General features: G+C 32.3%; 1 protein-coding gene across 9 annotated transcripts in view; it reads left to right on the forward strand.

The window, feature by feature from the left end:
• The window catches only part of LOC129945422 (probable basic-leucine zipper transcription factor R), a 34,121-nt gene extending 22,345 nt beyond the window's left edge, over positions 1–11,776 (forward strand). The window contains exons 3-10 of one of the 9 annotated variants that reach the window (XM_056055167.1): positions 3,408–3,581; positions 3,654–4,002; positions 4,213–4,299; positions 4,975–5,082; positions 9,250–9,342; positions 9,461–9,714; positions 9,813–9,903; positions 10,538–11,776. In XM_056055167.1, the coding sequence (XP_055911142.1) occupies positions 3,408–3,581; positions 3,654–4,002; positions 4,213–4,299; positions 4,975–5,082; positions 9,250–9,342; positions 9,461–9,714; positions 9,813–9,903; positions 10,538–10,651 (1,270 nt within the window). In that variant the 3' untranslated portion in view covers positions 10,652–11,776. Of the gene's footprint in view, positions 1–3,407; positions 3,582–3,653; positions 4,003–4,212; positions 4,300–4,974; positions 5,083–9,249; positions 9,343–9,460; positions 9,715–9,809; positions 9,904–10,537 lie in introns of all 9 variants that reach the window. The other 8 variants (XM_056055166.1, XM_056055170.1, XM_056055171.1 and 5 more) reach the window with 8 other exon arrangements.
• The last annotated feature ends 3,642 nt before the right edge of the window (positions 11,777–15,418 follow it).

Below are 15,418 nucleotides of genomic sequence, written 5' to 3' on the forward strand. Positions count from 1 at the left end.
AGAGCTACCAAACGTTTACAAAAATACTAAAAAATTTGCGACGTTATCTTTAAAAAAAACATCTCTTTTGTTACCGAAAAAGACTAAGACTTTCGAAAAAAAGAAAAACAAGGCATCTGGTACTTTTATTTCTATATATTATTAAAAGCACGAGACAATTTTACCATTGTTTTGACAATTCTCATTGCAAATTGTTCAACCAAAACGAAATAATTAGAGTCGCTTTATACATATGTCTATATGTCTAGTGCTCTTAATAACCTAGAAAATAAGCACTATATCTTGAATATCGAAAAAGTACTGATCCATTCTAAACAATTACGGAACCATGTAAAAGGGCATACGAGTAGAGATCTTTGATTTGTTCAGTTGACAATTTGCCCGAGGTTCATGATACAGTAAAACTTCCCTATAACGAACTTCTACATAACGAAGATCTCTCTATTACAAATTGATTTTGAGTACTCGTCTTTTTGGTTACTTTTTTGGTGTGTTTTGATCTCCTTATAACGAATTTCCATAAAGCGAATTTTTGTCTACAACGAACAAATTGTGTTGCTGGAAGTCCAAATCTTATACGTTTTTGTTTCCACATAACGAATTTTTTCAACAGCATGCAGAGAAAAAAAAACTTATAAGGGTATTTCCCCAAGATTTTAAATCCACCATTCTATGTTCAGGCTGTCTCTACAAACTTTACAACAGTTCATAACTGTCGATCATCTCTAATGGAGATGGCAAAATAGTTTGATATTCACCCTTGCTGCGTGCCGGGCCACAGAGACATTCCAGGTAACTGTAAGGCAGATTAACCCGCCAGGAACGGTACAGTGCAGCCCATGCTACCACGTTTGGCACATACTGGCATACCAATTGCTACTTGTAAACTGTTGCTAATGCAAGACGCTGTGAAGAGGGCATGCACCAGGTGAAACAAAATCAAAAAACATCTGGTTAACACTAGATTTAAAACGTTGAAGGTGCTTGCTATCTCTAAACAGATCGCATATACACTGCCAATCACTAGTATGAGGCCACATATTTTTCAACCGATTTTCGGCCCGATACCTGTTGGAATTTGTTTAACCCGAAAAATTTTACTACATGAGAGTAGGTACATATTTTCTTAAAACAAAGTGATACAATTATAGATTTAATTAGAAAAGACCGTTGGAATTGCCCTATATTAATGAATGAGCTACCTAAAAAGGATATAAAAAAGTGAATCACTAGGATGAGGCCATTGCGAATATTTCGTTGTAGAAGTTCAGATTAGTAATTTTTTTCAAAATTTGGGTTACAATATTTAAGAACGTTTTACAAATAACTTCAACTACAAATGGGTTCCGGAAAGACGTTGACAGTAGCAGAAAGAGGACAAATCGATGCTTTCAAGGAAATGGGACTCTCAAGCCCAGAAATAGCAAGGAAGCTGAACAGAAGTAAGACAGTTGTAAACAACTATCTTGCTGATCCTCAAAACTATGGAAAAAACCAAAAAGGACACACAGCCCAAGCAACAACATCCCGAGAAAAGCGGTTAATTTTACGTATTGCTTCAAATTCTACTCAATCAGCTACTAAAATAAGGTCCAAAAGCGGAGTATCAGCCAGTATTTCGACAGTCCGAAGGATAATAAGAAAAGATGGTACTATCCAGAGAAGAAAACTCAAAAAGAAACCTGTTCTAAAGCAAGTACACAAGGAGCTGCGAATTAACTTTGCAACAGAACATGTCTCTTGGAGCAGTCAATGGAAACGCGTCGTCTTTTCGGATGAAAAAAAGTTTAGCCTTGACGGCCCCGATGGTTACAACTTTTATTTCCATGATTTAAGAAAAGAGAAACTAATTTTGGGAAGACATTACAGCCGTACATCAGGTGTTATGGTGTGGGGAGCTATCACCTACTATGGCAAAATCGAATTGGAGTTTCTTTCTCCAACAATGAACGGAAACAGCTACAAATACTTGTTGGAACGCTCATTTCCGAAGATGAAAAATATTTTTGGACCTGCCTTGGATTTTCCAACAAGACAATGCCCCCATCCACACTTCCAGGGTTGTCAAAAGCTGGATTTTATCATAAAAGAGAGCTTTTGCCATGGCCACCCTATTCACCGGACTTGAACATAATCGAAAACGTATGGGCATGGCTATCTCGAAAAGTTTATGAAGGCGGTAGACAATTTGAAGACAAGGACTCCTTAATTAAAGCTATCCGTGATGCCTGGGACGAGATTTCACTTGACTATTTAAAAAAACTTTATGATTCCATTCCAAACCGTCTAATAGAGGTCATATCGAAAAATGGGGGGCATACTCATTATTAATTGAGAAAAACTTAATAAATAAATGTTTAAAAACCAAAAACTGTAAACATTTCTTTCATTTTTTTGATATTTTATAAGATTTTTCATGTGGCCTCATCCAAGTGACCCACTTTTTCATACTGTTTTTAAGTAGCTCTTTAATTAATGTAGGGAAATTCCAACTGTTTTTTCTATTTAACCCCTTAATTTTATAACTTTTTTTAAAGAAAATATCTACCTACTCAAATGTAGTAAATTTTTATTGGTACGAAATTTCCAGCAGGTATAAAGAACGAAAATCGGTTGAAAAATATGTGGCCTCATCCTAGTGATTGGCAGTGTATAAGCTCGATAATTGGTGTCATAACCGGACATTGTCTAATAGGAAAGCACGCCACGCAACTAGCCGTATTCTCAAATGACTTTTGCAGAAGCTGTATGGACGGGGAAGACGATCTAAGAGCTTAGAAGGAAGCCTCAAGATTCATGCGGTATGTGGGCCATTAAACTGGCCTAAGTGTGTCCGTTTCCATATTGGACAGCCACTTTAACCTAACCTAACCTATGTTCAGGCTTCAGTGAATATAATTGAAAATGTCTCGAAGTAGCATTAAGTTGAAGAACGATTGACTAAAATAACAGATACATATTGCTATTGACGTATTTTGAACCTGTCTGGAGATGAAAAGTAACGTACCGACTAATTTATTTGAATCTGTCAACTTATTAGACTATTTTGTTGAAAAAAAATGGAAAAATGTTATCCTAACAAAAACACTGAATTTTTTAAATTTAAGTAAAGACAAAACATTTCTGTAGACCGAATTTTCTATATAACGAAATAATTTTCTGGTCCCGTGAAAATTCGCTATAGGGAAGTTTGACTGTATATTTTTTAAGGCTGTAAAGTACACTACAGAATAATGTTCATATAAGAAACAAAATGCCTGAACTAACGACCCTAAACAAAAATTCAGAATAAAACCATTGATTTAGTAATTTTATTATTTAAAATATTGTTCCGTTTCTTACGTTAATAAACTGTTAAATATCCTTAAAACTCGGCTCTATTTTAATTGTATTTATTTTCTTTGCAGTGTCAATAAAATAAACAGCTTGCAACATTTTGAAGACTGTCGAAACCTTCAGGAACTATATTTACGTAAAAATAATATTCAAGACATTAGTGAAATAGTATATCTGCAAAATCTTCCAAGACTTAAATATTTATGGCTCGAAGAAAATCCCTGCTGTGATAGTGTTGGCCCAAGGTAATAATAATAAACCCTTTTTTTTTTAATTTTATCTTCAAGAATATTAAATATTTTTGTTTATATTTTTAGTTATCGAGCGGTTGTTCTGCGAGCATTACCAAATCTAAAAAAATTGGACAATGTTGAAGTGACACCTGAAGAAGTCGAAGAAGCTTTAAATGGTGCACCTGCTCAAGTAGAAGAAGAGGAAGATGATTCTTATGAATCACCTCCACAACCTTCAAGTCATCCTCAGCAGCAACAACAACAAAAAGTACACCACCAGCAACAACAACAACATCAATCACAACAACAGCAATCACAACAGCAACACTACCAGCAACAACAACAGCAATCTCAACAACAATATTCACATCAACAACAGCAACAACAACAATATGCTACACAACAAAGACGAAGTTCAAGTCCAATTAAAGAGGTACATAAAATATTCTTCGAATATCTCTACTTTGGTATGAAGTGTTCTTAAAATCTAACTATAACCCTTTTGTTATCTCACTAAGGTGCTAGGAATAAATATATTTTAACAATTAATTGCTTAAAAATGTCCACTTTCAAAATATTAACATCATGCTAAATGTTTTTATCTTTGACTTAACAAAAACAATCAATCATCAACAACTAACAGAACTCACAACATGTAAGCCCTGATAATACTGAGGAAAGCCTAAGTGAAACAAATATCCCAGGCTCTGTCCCATCATCTCCACTTCAGGTATAAAACATATAAGTAATTACGTAGTTTTCCCGAATTTTTGTTTTGTTTTTGTATTTTTATTCCCATGTAATTTCTAATGTTTAAACAAGTATAGAAAGTAGTTGCGTTAACCTCGATTAAAATGTGCCTTGATGATTTCTGCCTGTAGCCATATTAAAACAAAAATCTGCCTGAAATATCCCAAGAACCCAAAGCTATTTTGAAGTGTAAAGTGTAACCAATAAGTGTAATTGTTGTTGCCGAATGAGTCTTGCTTCGGTGAATACTAATTCAGAAGCTCTCTGTTGCAGAAGGTTATGCAACAGATTTACGACTTTTTGAATTTTGATTTAAAACATATTAATGTCTGGAAAATTTAAACAAAAATGCCTCAAAAATGCTTGAATTAATGAAAGAAAAAAAGTTTTTATTGAAAATTCAACCCAATTAAATTGACATTCAGAGAAGAAAACATTGAATGATTTAAATCGGAAGTTCTAGAAGCCATATATTTCCCTTAAGCCAATTGACAATGGCTTTGTGCTCAGCGAAGCGAGACTTATCGACCCTTTTAAATACACCCTAGGCCTACCTAGTTTACCTTTTATATTCATTTAAAAATAGCTATGAACTCTTAAACTAATACAAGACTCAACAAAAAAAAATCACAAAATATCAAATAAAAATTTTTAGCGTTCACCAACAAATCATCAGGATTATTCACCACCGGAACAAGCTCATCCGCCATCTCCAAAGTACAACCAGTCTAGAGAAAATCGTCTATCTTACACGCAATATGATGTAAGAAATAAAAGAAAATTTATTGCTTTTATTTTTTATAACTTTTTTTTTTTTTAATATTACAATTGCTTTGTTGTTGTAGTTTGCGTAATAACTTCGCTTATTATTGTTAATTTGTCGTATCATTTAACAAAAAGAAAAACAAAACAAAACAAAAAACACTTTTTGCATGGTGGAGCAATTTTTGTTTGTTTTTAAAATTTTACTTTATTTTACACGATTACAAAGCACATAGTCGCATTAATTCTTAACAAAGCTAAGTAGGAAATGAATATTACTTACATATTGAGCAAATAGGAACATTTTAAAGTACACACCTTTTGTTGTTTCAGAAAAAACACACAATTATTGTTAAATATTTTAAAGACTGACGTTGTTGAATGAATGCACTTGTTTGGAATGATATTTAAAATTGTAGCTTGGATGTGAAATCGATTTTAGTAAAATGTCTCATTATTAATACAATATTTTTCTCTAATTCTTTTTTATCAAAAATATTACAATATTGTTAAAATGTGTTTTGGTTTATAATTTTTTTTTAAAGATTGAAAGATTCTTTAGAATCTCAGGTTCAGTCTGTCTTTAAGGCTATTCCAAAATTTTCTGAGGTCGTCGGGTTCCAATATCTGTGCTGTACTTTATTTCATTACAGAAATTATTGTTTAATTCTAACTAAGCAATAAATTAGTTTTTACTTACATTTTGCTAACAAAAATTAACAAACCAGACATCAAATAAAAATCCGCTACATTTCTAATGCGGATCTGATTTTTTTAGAATGAATACAAGAATTGTGATTAGTGAAAATTCAAGAAAAATTTCCCCTGATGAATAGAAGAATAGGGCTGATATTTCAGTCAACTGATAATTGAATATGATGTCTTAAATATAGAAACAGAACTAGGACGCACTTAGTGATTTTTTGAACTCTAATTTAAGCGCAAAAATTGAAAAAAAGCGTTAATTTTTGTAACTAGCCTAAAATTTGACAAAAAACCCTCAAGTTAATTTTGCTAATCCATCCCTCCACACGCAAAACTACTTAATTTAATAAATATTAAACAAAATTGACTTTAGTCTTAAAAAGATAGGGGCAAAGGTTTATTAAATTTTATGATTGAAATCGACGCAGGATGTCCCCCTAAATCCATCTATTGGCATTTTGTAAAATAAAATTTTAAAGGGTGGTCGATGGGGAAGGTGTAGATAACAGAAATTGAAATTGTTGCTTTAAAACAACCAAAACAACAACAAAAATTGAACCATCATTCAAAAGCTTATAGCTATTTTTATAAAGTGCTGGTCCGGATGGTATCCCCACTATTGTTCTGAAGAGGTGTTCTTCAACGCTGGCAAAACCACTGCAAAAGCTTTTTCATCTGTACTAGGCCTTAGGAAATTTGTTCAGCCTATTCCCAAAAAAGGTGAATCTTCTTCACCGTCTAATTACCGACCGATTGCACTTACGTCCCTTCTTTCCAAGGCCATGAAAACGCTGATTAATGATCAGCTCAAGAATTATCTCGAAGATCGAAAGCTTCTTAATGACCGGAAATACGGCTTTCGTAGAAATAGGTCCACTGGTTTATCTCACCGAAAAGTGGAACAAATCTTTACATCGTTTTGTAGAAAGTAAGAGTATTGCACTTGATATTTCAAAAGCATTTGATAGGGTTTGACATCAGGCTCTCTTATGGAAAATGCCTGCTTCCGGTTTTAATGAATCCCTCCTTCATTGGATTAGTAATTACCTTTCGAATCTTTCAATAGAAGTTGTATTGAATGGATGCAAGTCTGAAAACCACAAAGTTAATGCTGGTGTGCCTCAGGACTCTGTTCTATCTCAAACACTGTTTCTCATTTTTATTAATGATCTCCTGTTTGCAACTTCTAACCCAATACATTTTTTCGCTGACGAAAGTACTCTTAGCTTTTCATATTCGTTTTCAGATTCACATACCTCTTCTTCGGATGCGGAACTGCAACGACAAAATATGATAAGCTCATTAAATTACGATCTTAACAGCATTGTACAATGGGGAATAAGAAACCGAGTGGAATTTAATGCTTCGAAAACCTAATGCTGTCTTGTATCGTTAAAGCAAGATATACACCCCTCGCCATTATCCATGAATGACACTTGCATCGAGGAGACTGAACATCTCGATATTCTCGGTATGTGTATCACCAACCACCTTTTGTGGAACGATCTCATACGCGATGTCGCCAAAAATGCCGTGAGGTGTTTGAGTTTTCTAAGGCGATGCATTTGGTTTTTCTCCCCCTCTGATCTGGCTGTTATCTACTAGACTTATATACGTCCAAATCTTGAGAATAACTCCCATCTCTGGGCTGGTGCCCCTGCAACTTACTTAAGTCTCTTGGGGACAGTATTGAACGTAGAGCATTTAGATTGATTGGTGATTTTACCATCATAAAATCATTTACGTCGCTTGAACATTGTCGAAATTTTTCTTGTCTCACCCTCTTTTACCGTTATTTTAATGGTCAGTTGCATTCCTCCCCTTAAACTGTTTAACCGCAATACTCGCGCTTCTAGGAATGCTCATCAATATACCCTCGAGCCTAACACATCCCAGCCTCTTTTTTTTATAATAAGCGCACATTCAAGGGGATAATACTACCCTTATTATGTAGACACAGTGTGAGCACTAGGAAAGGGAGAGATGGGTTGAAAGGAGGTGTCGGTACACACTACACATTGCTTTTGAATTCTTGAAGTTTGCAATGGCTGGGAAAGACGGAGTGTGGCAAGCTTCCACATTTGCATAGTACGGCTAAAGAACGAAGCTCTGTAGTTGACATGTCAACTAATGTATCACGTTACAATATGTTATATAAAATTTAATTCAAGTCTCTACCGTCATTGGTTCGTGACACATTTAGGGTTAACCAAAATGTTCACCTTTTTTTAAGCTGCTATAGTAAAAAAACACCCTCGCAATTTCCTTGAGAGCCCTTTCTGCGTCTTTCTGCCTTATTATCTGTATAAAAAAAATTATTTAAAGTCGATATCTCTTCTGGTTCTTGAGGTATAGACGACGACAAAGTCACGAACGTACGGACCTACAAAAGTACGTACACACGCACGCACAGATATCTTTCTAAAAATCTTTTATTTCGAGTCTAGGGACCTTGAAACCTCATGAAATGTCAAAAATGTCAATTTGACAAATCGGACCCATTACAATAACTTTCTATGGGAAGTAAATAAATTGTATAATTAGGTTTATTACATTTGAAAGGATATTTGTTGTGTTTATGTTTTTGAAGAATTATTTAATCTAAGGCTATAATCAAAACTCACAATTTTACATTTTTAGAAAAAATTTAAAGTGTAGTTAGCTACTTTTCGTAATAGACTGAGCTAAGACCCTCATTTTGTCCTAAATCCGAAAGTGCTGGGAAAAATGGACAAAATTAAATCTACATAGATTTTCTTAATTTGTTTTTGCTACATAACCGTTTTCTTCTCGATGACATTTACTACCCAATTGCTTCCTGAACCTAGATATTCCATAATTGTCGCATGTTTAATATATTTTGAATAATATTATGTTCATTTATGTATTTAGCTTAGTCTAATATTCTTTCAGCAAAGGGTAAAATAAACTCTGCCTAATAAATACACATTTGTACCAATATGTTCTGCATTCAAGTGGCATGGGGCATGTATATTGTATAAGGCAACCAATTTTGTTCTGATTTTCCGAATTTTGCATTTTCTTTATTAACTCAATCCTAGAAATACATTTATGCTATAAGCCAAAACAATTACCGATAAAATATTACTTTTTTGGTAGTTAAGTTTCTCTGCACGCAAAAATATTGATAATTTTGATATACAAAAATCAGAAATCCTCTTTCATAACCAACAAACTTAAAATATACAAACCATGACAAACCCATACCCGATAACAACCAATATGCACGCAAATGGGGTTGGGCTTAAGTATCTAATTTAATATTCCTAACCAAAACAAAATTATTTGATGGTTATTTTTATTCTATTTCTAAAATATCACTGCTTTGTTTCTCTTAACTAATTATGCTAAAATTTACAACCATCATCATAATCATCATCTGGCTTGATGGTTTATTGCAAACCAAACCAAATCAAAAACAAACACAAAAAAACTAAAACAGCAAAGGTCACCTGGTTCTGACCAAGAAAGTCCATTGGGAGGATATCGAGAAAGAGGCCCAATTCCGCCCAGCATATCAACCCATTCTATGAAGGTGAAAATAAATGCTTTCACATTTTAATAAAAAACACTTAAAGAGCATGATATTAATCTCAATAAAAGCTGCAGCTAGAAACGATTGTTCATATATTGTTTTTGTTCGTTTTTAATAGGAATACTATCAATCAGATCGACCATCCTATCCTGCTCACTATCGACACAGTCAGACTGATTTGACAGAATGGGAAGAACATCAACAACATAATAATCAATATACAAACGGTGTAGTGCCAAGGGGCCATCCCATGGAAAGACGAAGTGCAGGTGCTGCTGATAGAGAAATCTCCGATAGGTATAATTATAGAAATGGAAATGTACGAGAAAATGGAGACTGGGAAGATCGTGAGGAGAGACCGCGAACAGCGAGGTGAGTGATATGAATCAATTAAAAAAGAAATATTAAATAATATTGATTGATTGTTTTTTTGATTTTGATTTTGCTTTCGATTTTATATTTTATAGCAGACGACCGGAGGGAAGATTCAATGATTCGGCGAGCGTAGTATCTACAGCAGTTCTCAATCATTATTCGTATCACAGGCGTCCAATCAACAGGGTAAGTTGAAATTGATGTAAAACTGACTTTTATTTCATAAAAGTACATAAAAGTATAGATACATACCTAATTCAATTCTCATACCTAAAGGAATATCTTGAGCTGACTGTAAAATTTCAAACAAATCATATTTGTTTGTTGTTTGAGTTTTATTTATATGTTTTTGTTTTAAAAGCTTTTTTAATGCGATATTTTGTTCTCAGAAGACGTCACTACCTTAGATTTATTCCTCTCGAAATAACACCAACTATTGACGGGTTGGGTCGATATTTATTTATTTATACTTAAAAAGACCTTCTAAAAATTTCATACTTATGAAACAGATATTTTGAAAAAAAAAATTAAATGTATATGTAGAGGTATGACAGTCGGAGAATCACTTACGTCAATTTTATAGGGCGACAAAAATAAGGGTTTTCTAGTATCTTTAAATTTTGCACACAATGCACCCAAGCTGAACACAGTGTTTAAACTTTTTTTCACAATGTGTTCTATGTCGATTTTTTTTAAACAATTTTCTGTCACCCGTTTTGATCCTTATATAAAATGTAATTATCTTTTTTGTTTAATATGTATAAATATATCTATCTACGTATCTATTATTGATTAATTAATTTGTACTTATTTTTTCTAGAGTTCTAACTTGCTATCAGCAACACTCTGCCTCGTTAAGGAACTCGACTATCCTAGTCTCGAAGTTGTAGAGCATGCAGTACGTTGTCGAATTGACGAACTGTCGGCTGAATGATGAATAAGGCGTCTGCCTTCCCGCTAAAAATCGTCAACTAACATTTATACATTGTTTTTATTCATTTCTCATTTAAATACTTTAGTTACCTTAATCCTGCCAATAAACTCAAGATATTAATGTAATCTTATATCATCAGTTATTATGTGACCCATTTTGGTTTAATCTACGCATTCAAATAATCACAAAATATCATCCCTAACTTATAAAAAACAAAAAACAAAAAGGAAGTAAGCCAGAAATAAATATTATATTATGTAAAATGTATGTATGTATAACTTGCTATCATCAATTATTGTCAAACTAAAACAAAAATAAGAGATTATTTAAGGACTATGCGCATGATGAAAATAAAAATAAAAAAACAATCGTAGATTGTATGAATAATCTAAATCCTTGCCAATTTTTATGAATTTTCTTTTATACATAAATATTTATATATTTATATGAATAAATTAAAATTTTATCTTAGTGCAATCCTTTTTTTTTTAATAATAGGTTGTTCATCCAAAATATAAATTTTATTAAATGTTAAAATTATTGTTGAATAAAATATGTTTTATTGGTTAAAGACATTACATCACTTTTTGATTTACTTAACATAAGTCTATACATATTATTATAATATTGTTAAGTTAATGTAGCTTGTACTTATTTTAACAAATTTAATTTGTTGCTAACAAATTTTGTTCATCAAGTAAAACAAAACAAAACAAACAAAATGTGTTAATTTAAACTTGCTGCCGCACAAAGCAAATAAAACTAAGAATGCATTGTTATGAATTTATAAGTGTTTCAGAGTTTGTAATAATTATTTAACAATAATATAACGTCCATTAAGTTTCTATACTCATTTTATAAATACAAACTAAACAAAAGAAACAAAACAAATACATATTAAAAAAAAAGACAAATGTAGGTATTAGATGATTAATTATTATACAATATTATTGATGTCGATTTAATTGACGAAATAACTGTAACTAGTTCTAATGAACTTTTTGAATAAATAAATTTCAAAATAAATAAAAAACTATAACTACAAGCTAAATATTTATTTTTAAGAAATAAAGATAAAGCAGCAATAAATTTTGAATTGAAATATTTTTAACAACCTAAATCAAATTTGTTTTATTTATCATTTTTAAACAACTACATCTATGTAGGTACTTAGAGAAGTTACAGCATTTTTCTTCTTTAGCAATTTTTTTGAAAATATGCAATATATGGAACTAACGAGTAGGTACATAGGTATGATATTTTTCGTTGTTTATTTTTATTATGTGTGTTATGACTTATGACCTTTCAAACTTTATTTCAAAACCGTCAACTAGCTGTTTTTATACACAGAAAAAAAAATTTAAAAACGCATATACTTAACATTGAATAAGTTTTTTGCTAACGATTGTAAGTCTGAAGTGTACAGTTAGAAACAAATTTATGATTTGGTTTGTGTCTTAGATTAACCTAATGCAGTTTGGAAAGCTCTGCGCGTGTTTTTTATAGCAAGTAGATGTCAGTGTTTGTTTTTAAATTATTTTATTCTAATTTGTTTAAATATATTCTTTTTTTGTCACAAAATCATGGTTTTTTTTCAGACTATAAGCAGAAATTAAGATAAAAAATTGGGAAATGAACAAATAAATGTTGAACAAATTTGGTTGAAATATCTACACAACTTTTATTTCAAAAATGCATTTTTATGAGTTTGAGACATAATATACATATACATATGTATAGGTATACATATGGGCATATCCTTCAGTACCTTCACAAATATCTTGAAAAATTGCATATAATTTAGTTCAATAATTTTTCTGCACTTAGTGACTTTTGCCATTAGGTCGGCGTTTTCTACTAAAATCACTTGGTTTTTGGTTCAGCATCCAATTGAATAACTTTAAGGTTTGGAAATTTATTAAAAATTCTTTTAGCTAGGTTCTGCATTTCACTTTCATTTATTGGAAAACAATGGACAAAATTATATAAATTAAATTAGACTGCTGATGATGGGCCCATTTGATTTAAGTTGAATGATTTGTTAAAGTTTTTAACATTAATTTAAATGCTTCTTGTTTCGAACTTGATTTTCATCGATAATGGCCTTTTTGGGATTGTTTTTTAGAAATAATGAAAAATAACTCGAAGTAACAAAAATGTGTTTTATCATACATACAGAGCAGTGACTGTTTACAATAATATTTTGGAAACAATTTATTTCAAAATTGGGGCTGCGAAAGTTAGGAAGTTATTGTAATCGGTCCGATTAATCGAATTGAAAATTGATCGGGAAGCTTTTTTCGCCCTCGATATCTGAGGAATCAGTAGAGATATCGACTTCAAATAACTTTTGTTATATAGATAATAATGCAGAAAGATGCAGAAAGGACTCTACAAAAATTAAATGGGTGGTATTTTTCCAAAACAATTTAAAAAAGTGAACATTTTGGCATACCTCACAAACCCATAACACTTTTGACTTTAATTAAATTGTATATTATATGTATATTTTAACTTGGTACCAAACAAGTATATTTTTGTGAAAAAAATAAACAGACGGTTTTTATTAATCAAAAAACTAAAAAAAATCGAATTGACATTTTTTTTACAAAAAATAAAAACCTAAACAAAAAAAAATAATTCAAAGTTGGTAAAATTGATTTTCGACTCAAATATCTTTTCCAAATTTAAGGTCTTATAAAGAATATTGTTTTCAACACACAGTAAAATGTTGAAGAAAATCGAACCAACGGTTTAAAAAAAAAAACAAAAACCTACAAAAACATAACTAAAATTGTTAAAAATTGGCTTACGGCAAAAGATCTCCTTAACAAAAAAATATTTTGAAATAAAACTATTTCATATGCAAAATGTTGTTGGTATTTTTTTTAGAAACCAACAAAATAATTTAAAAAACTTATAAAAACAAAGAAAGATATTGACTTTAAACTATTTCACTCGTACAAATAATGTTTTGACGTTTTAGGCAACACAAATCGACTGACGGGATAGGAAGTTATCAGTGTGGTAGCATCGCATCCTCTTATTTTTAAAGGTTTATGCTAAACCAACAGAACAGCTTCTGTATCGAATGTTTTTTTGACTTACGACATAATATAAACTACAGGCAAGTATTGCATTCGTAAAAAATTCCAACTCGAGATTTTATTTAAAATTTTTAAATACTATATTTGAGTACTATTTGTAAACAGATACAAGAGCAAGTTCGACCCATTAATGCACTTTATTTTTGATTGTATGTGTATAATAATTGCTATTAAAGTACATATATAGGAGTTTTGTAATTTACTGATTTTTGCCTAAATAGTACACTTCTAAAATGGAAAGCTAAGTTGTTATTAATCAAGCCCAGAGTTTAGGCTATTCATAAATAAATTTATACCTAAGTTTAGGGCTTAATCTGTGGTTTAACTATAAACATGATGTTTAAATGGTAAACATGTGCATTGAAGAGGACACAAGCGTCCTCAGGTTTTTCTCAAAACCCACCTCTATCTATCAACTCCTACTCTCATCTCCCCGTGGTGAACATCGGGTGCCTAGTACCTCAACTGGAGATTGGGTTCCAACCCCAGTGGAAAGTTGTTGGGGGCAGCAAACGAGAGAGGGTTTCCACTAAGGCACCTCTCCTTATCCAGGCGGCAGCGGACGAATTCTCGAGATCGAATCAACGGTGGCATCTACAGTTCCAGTAAGGTTGAACTACTTAGTGAACACCTTATAGGACTTCTTCGACATATTCGAAACCCAGGCCTGTAAGGAGCGGTTTCTCCGGCTCCCCTTTTTTGGAGTTATACTAAGGATCTGGCCCTCCAGGTTAGGGGTTGTGCCATTGGGGTGACTTCCTGGCCACGTAAAAAATACCTTTAGTTTCGAAGCACCAGCAAGCCTCGGATACGGACGGATTCACTGTTGACAACCCACGCAAACGAAATAAGGACAACGAACTTCGGATATGTACGTGGAATGTTAGGTCCCTTAACAGACCACATGCAGCCGAACAATTAGCGGAAGCCCTAAACTGCTGCAAGGCAGATATTACCGCCATCCAAAAAGTGCGATGGGATTGACCGGGCAAACGCAAACTACGGCGACTGCTACCGAGAACAAAGAAAGCGTCTATTTGGGTGTTGATTTGTTGTTGGAACTAGGCTCATGCAAAAAGTCTTGAGTTTCAACAGTGTGAGCGAGCGCATTACGACAATCCGCATGAAGGCTAAATTCGCCAACATAAGCCTAATATGCGCGCAATTGCTGTGTTTAAGTTGTTATTATCACAGCCAAATGTCATATTTGATTTTTGTTTATTAATTAAAAACTGAAATTATATCAAATAAAAATGTCGATTGATACCGCAATTGAAGAAAACATGGATTTCTTAGAGGTGTTTAAGTTATTCGGTGTACTGCAAAAGAAAAAGAAAAATATTACAAAGCACGGTTCAATTTATTTGAATTAAGCGACATCAATTTTTAGGAATGATATCATTTGGATAAAGAAACAATCACACTTTTTTAAATATTATTGTTATATTATACATCCAATTTGAGGAATGACAGCACGAAACAACAAGTGTGAAAATATAACAGTATTTTTTGCTTTGATCTGTCATTTGAAATATAATTGTAGTAGAATACAACCTTAAACTGGGGTTTTACTAAACACATCAGGAAAATTGACGATGAATAAGAGCTGCGTTTATTAGATCTTAGTAATTCTCTATGAATACACCCCATTGTATTCACC

This window comes from Eupeodes corollae, chromosome 2 (genome assembly GCF_945859685.1).
Source record: "Eupeodes corollae chromosome 2, idEupCoro1.1, whole genome shotgun sequence".
NCBI lineage: Eukaryota > Metazoa > Arthropoda > Insecta > Diptera > Syrphidae > Eupeodes > Eupeodes corollae.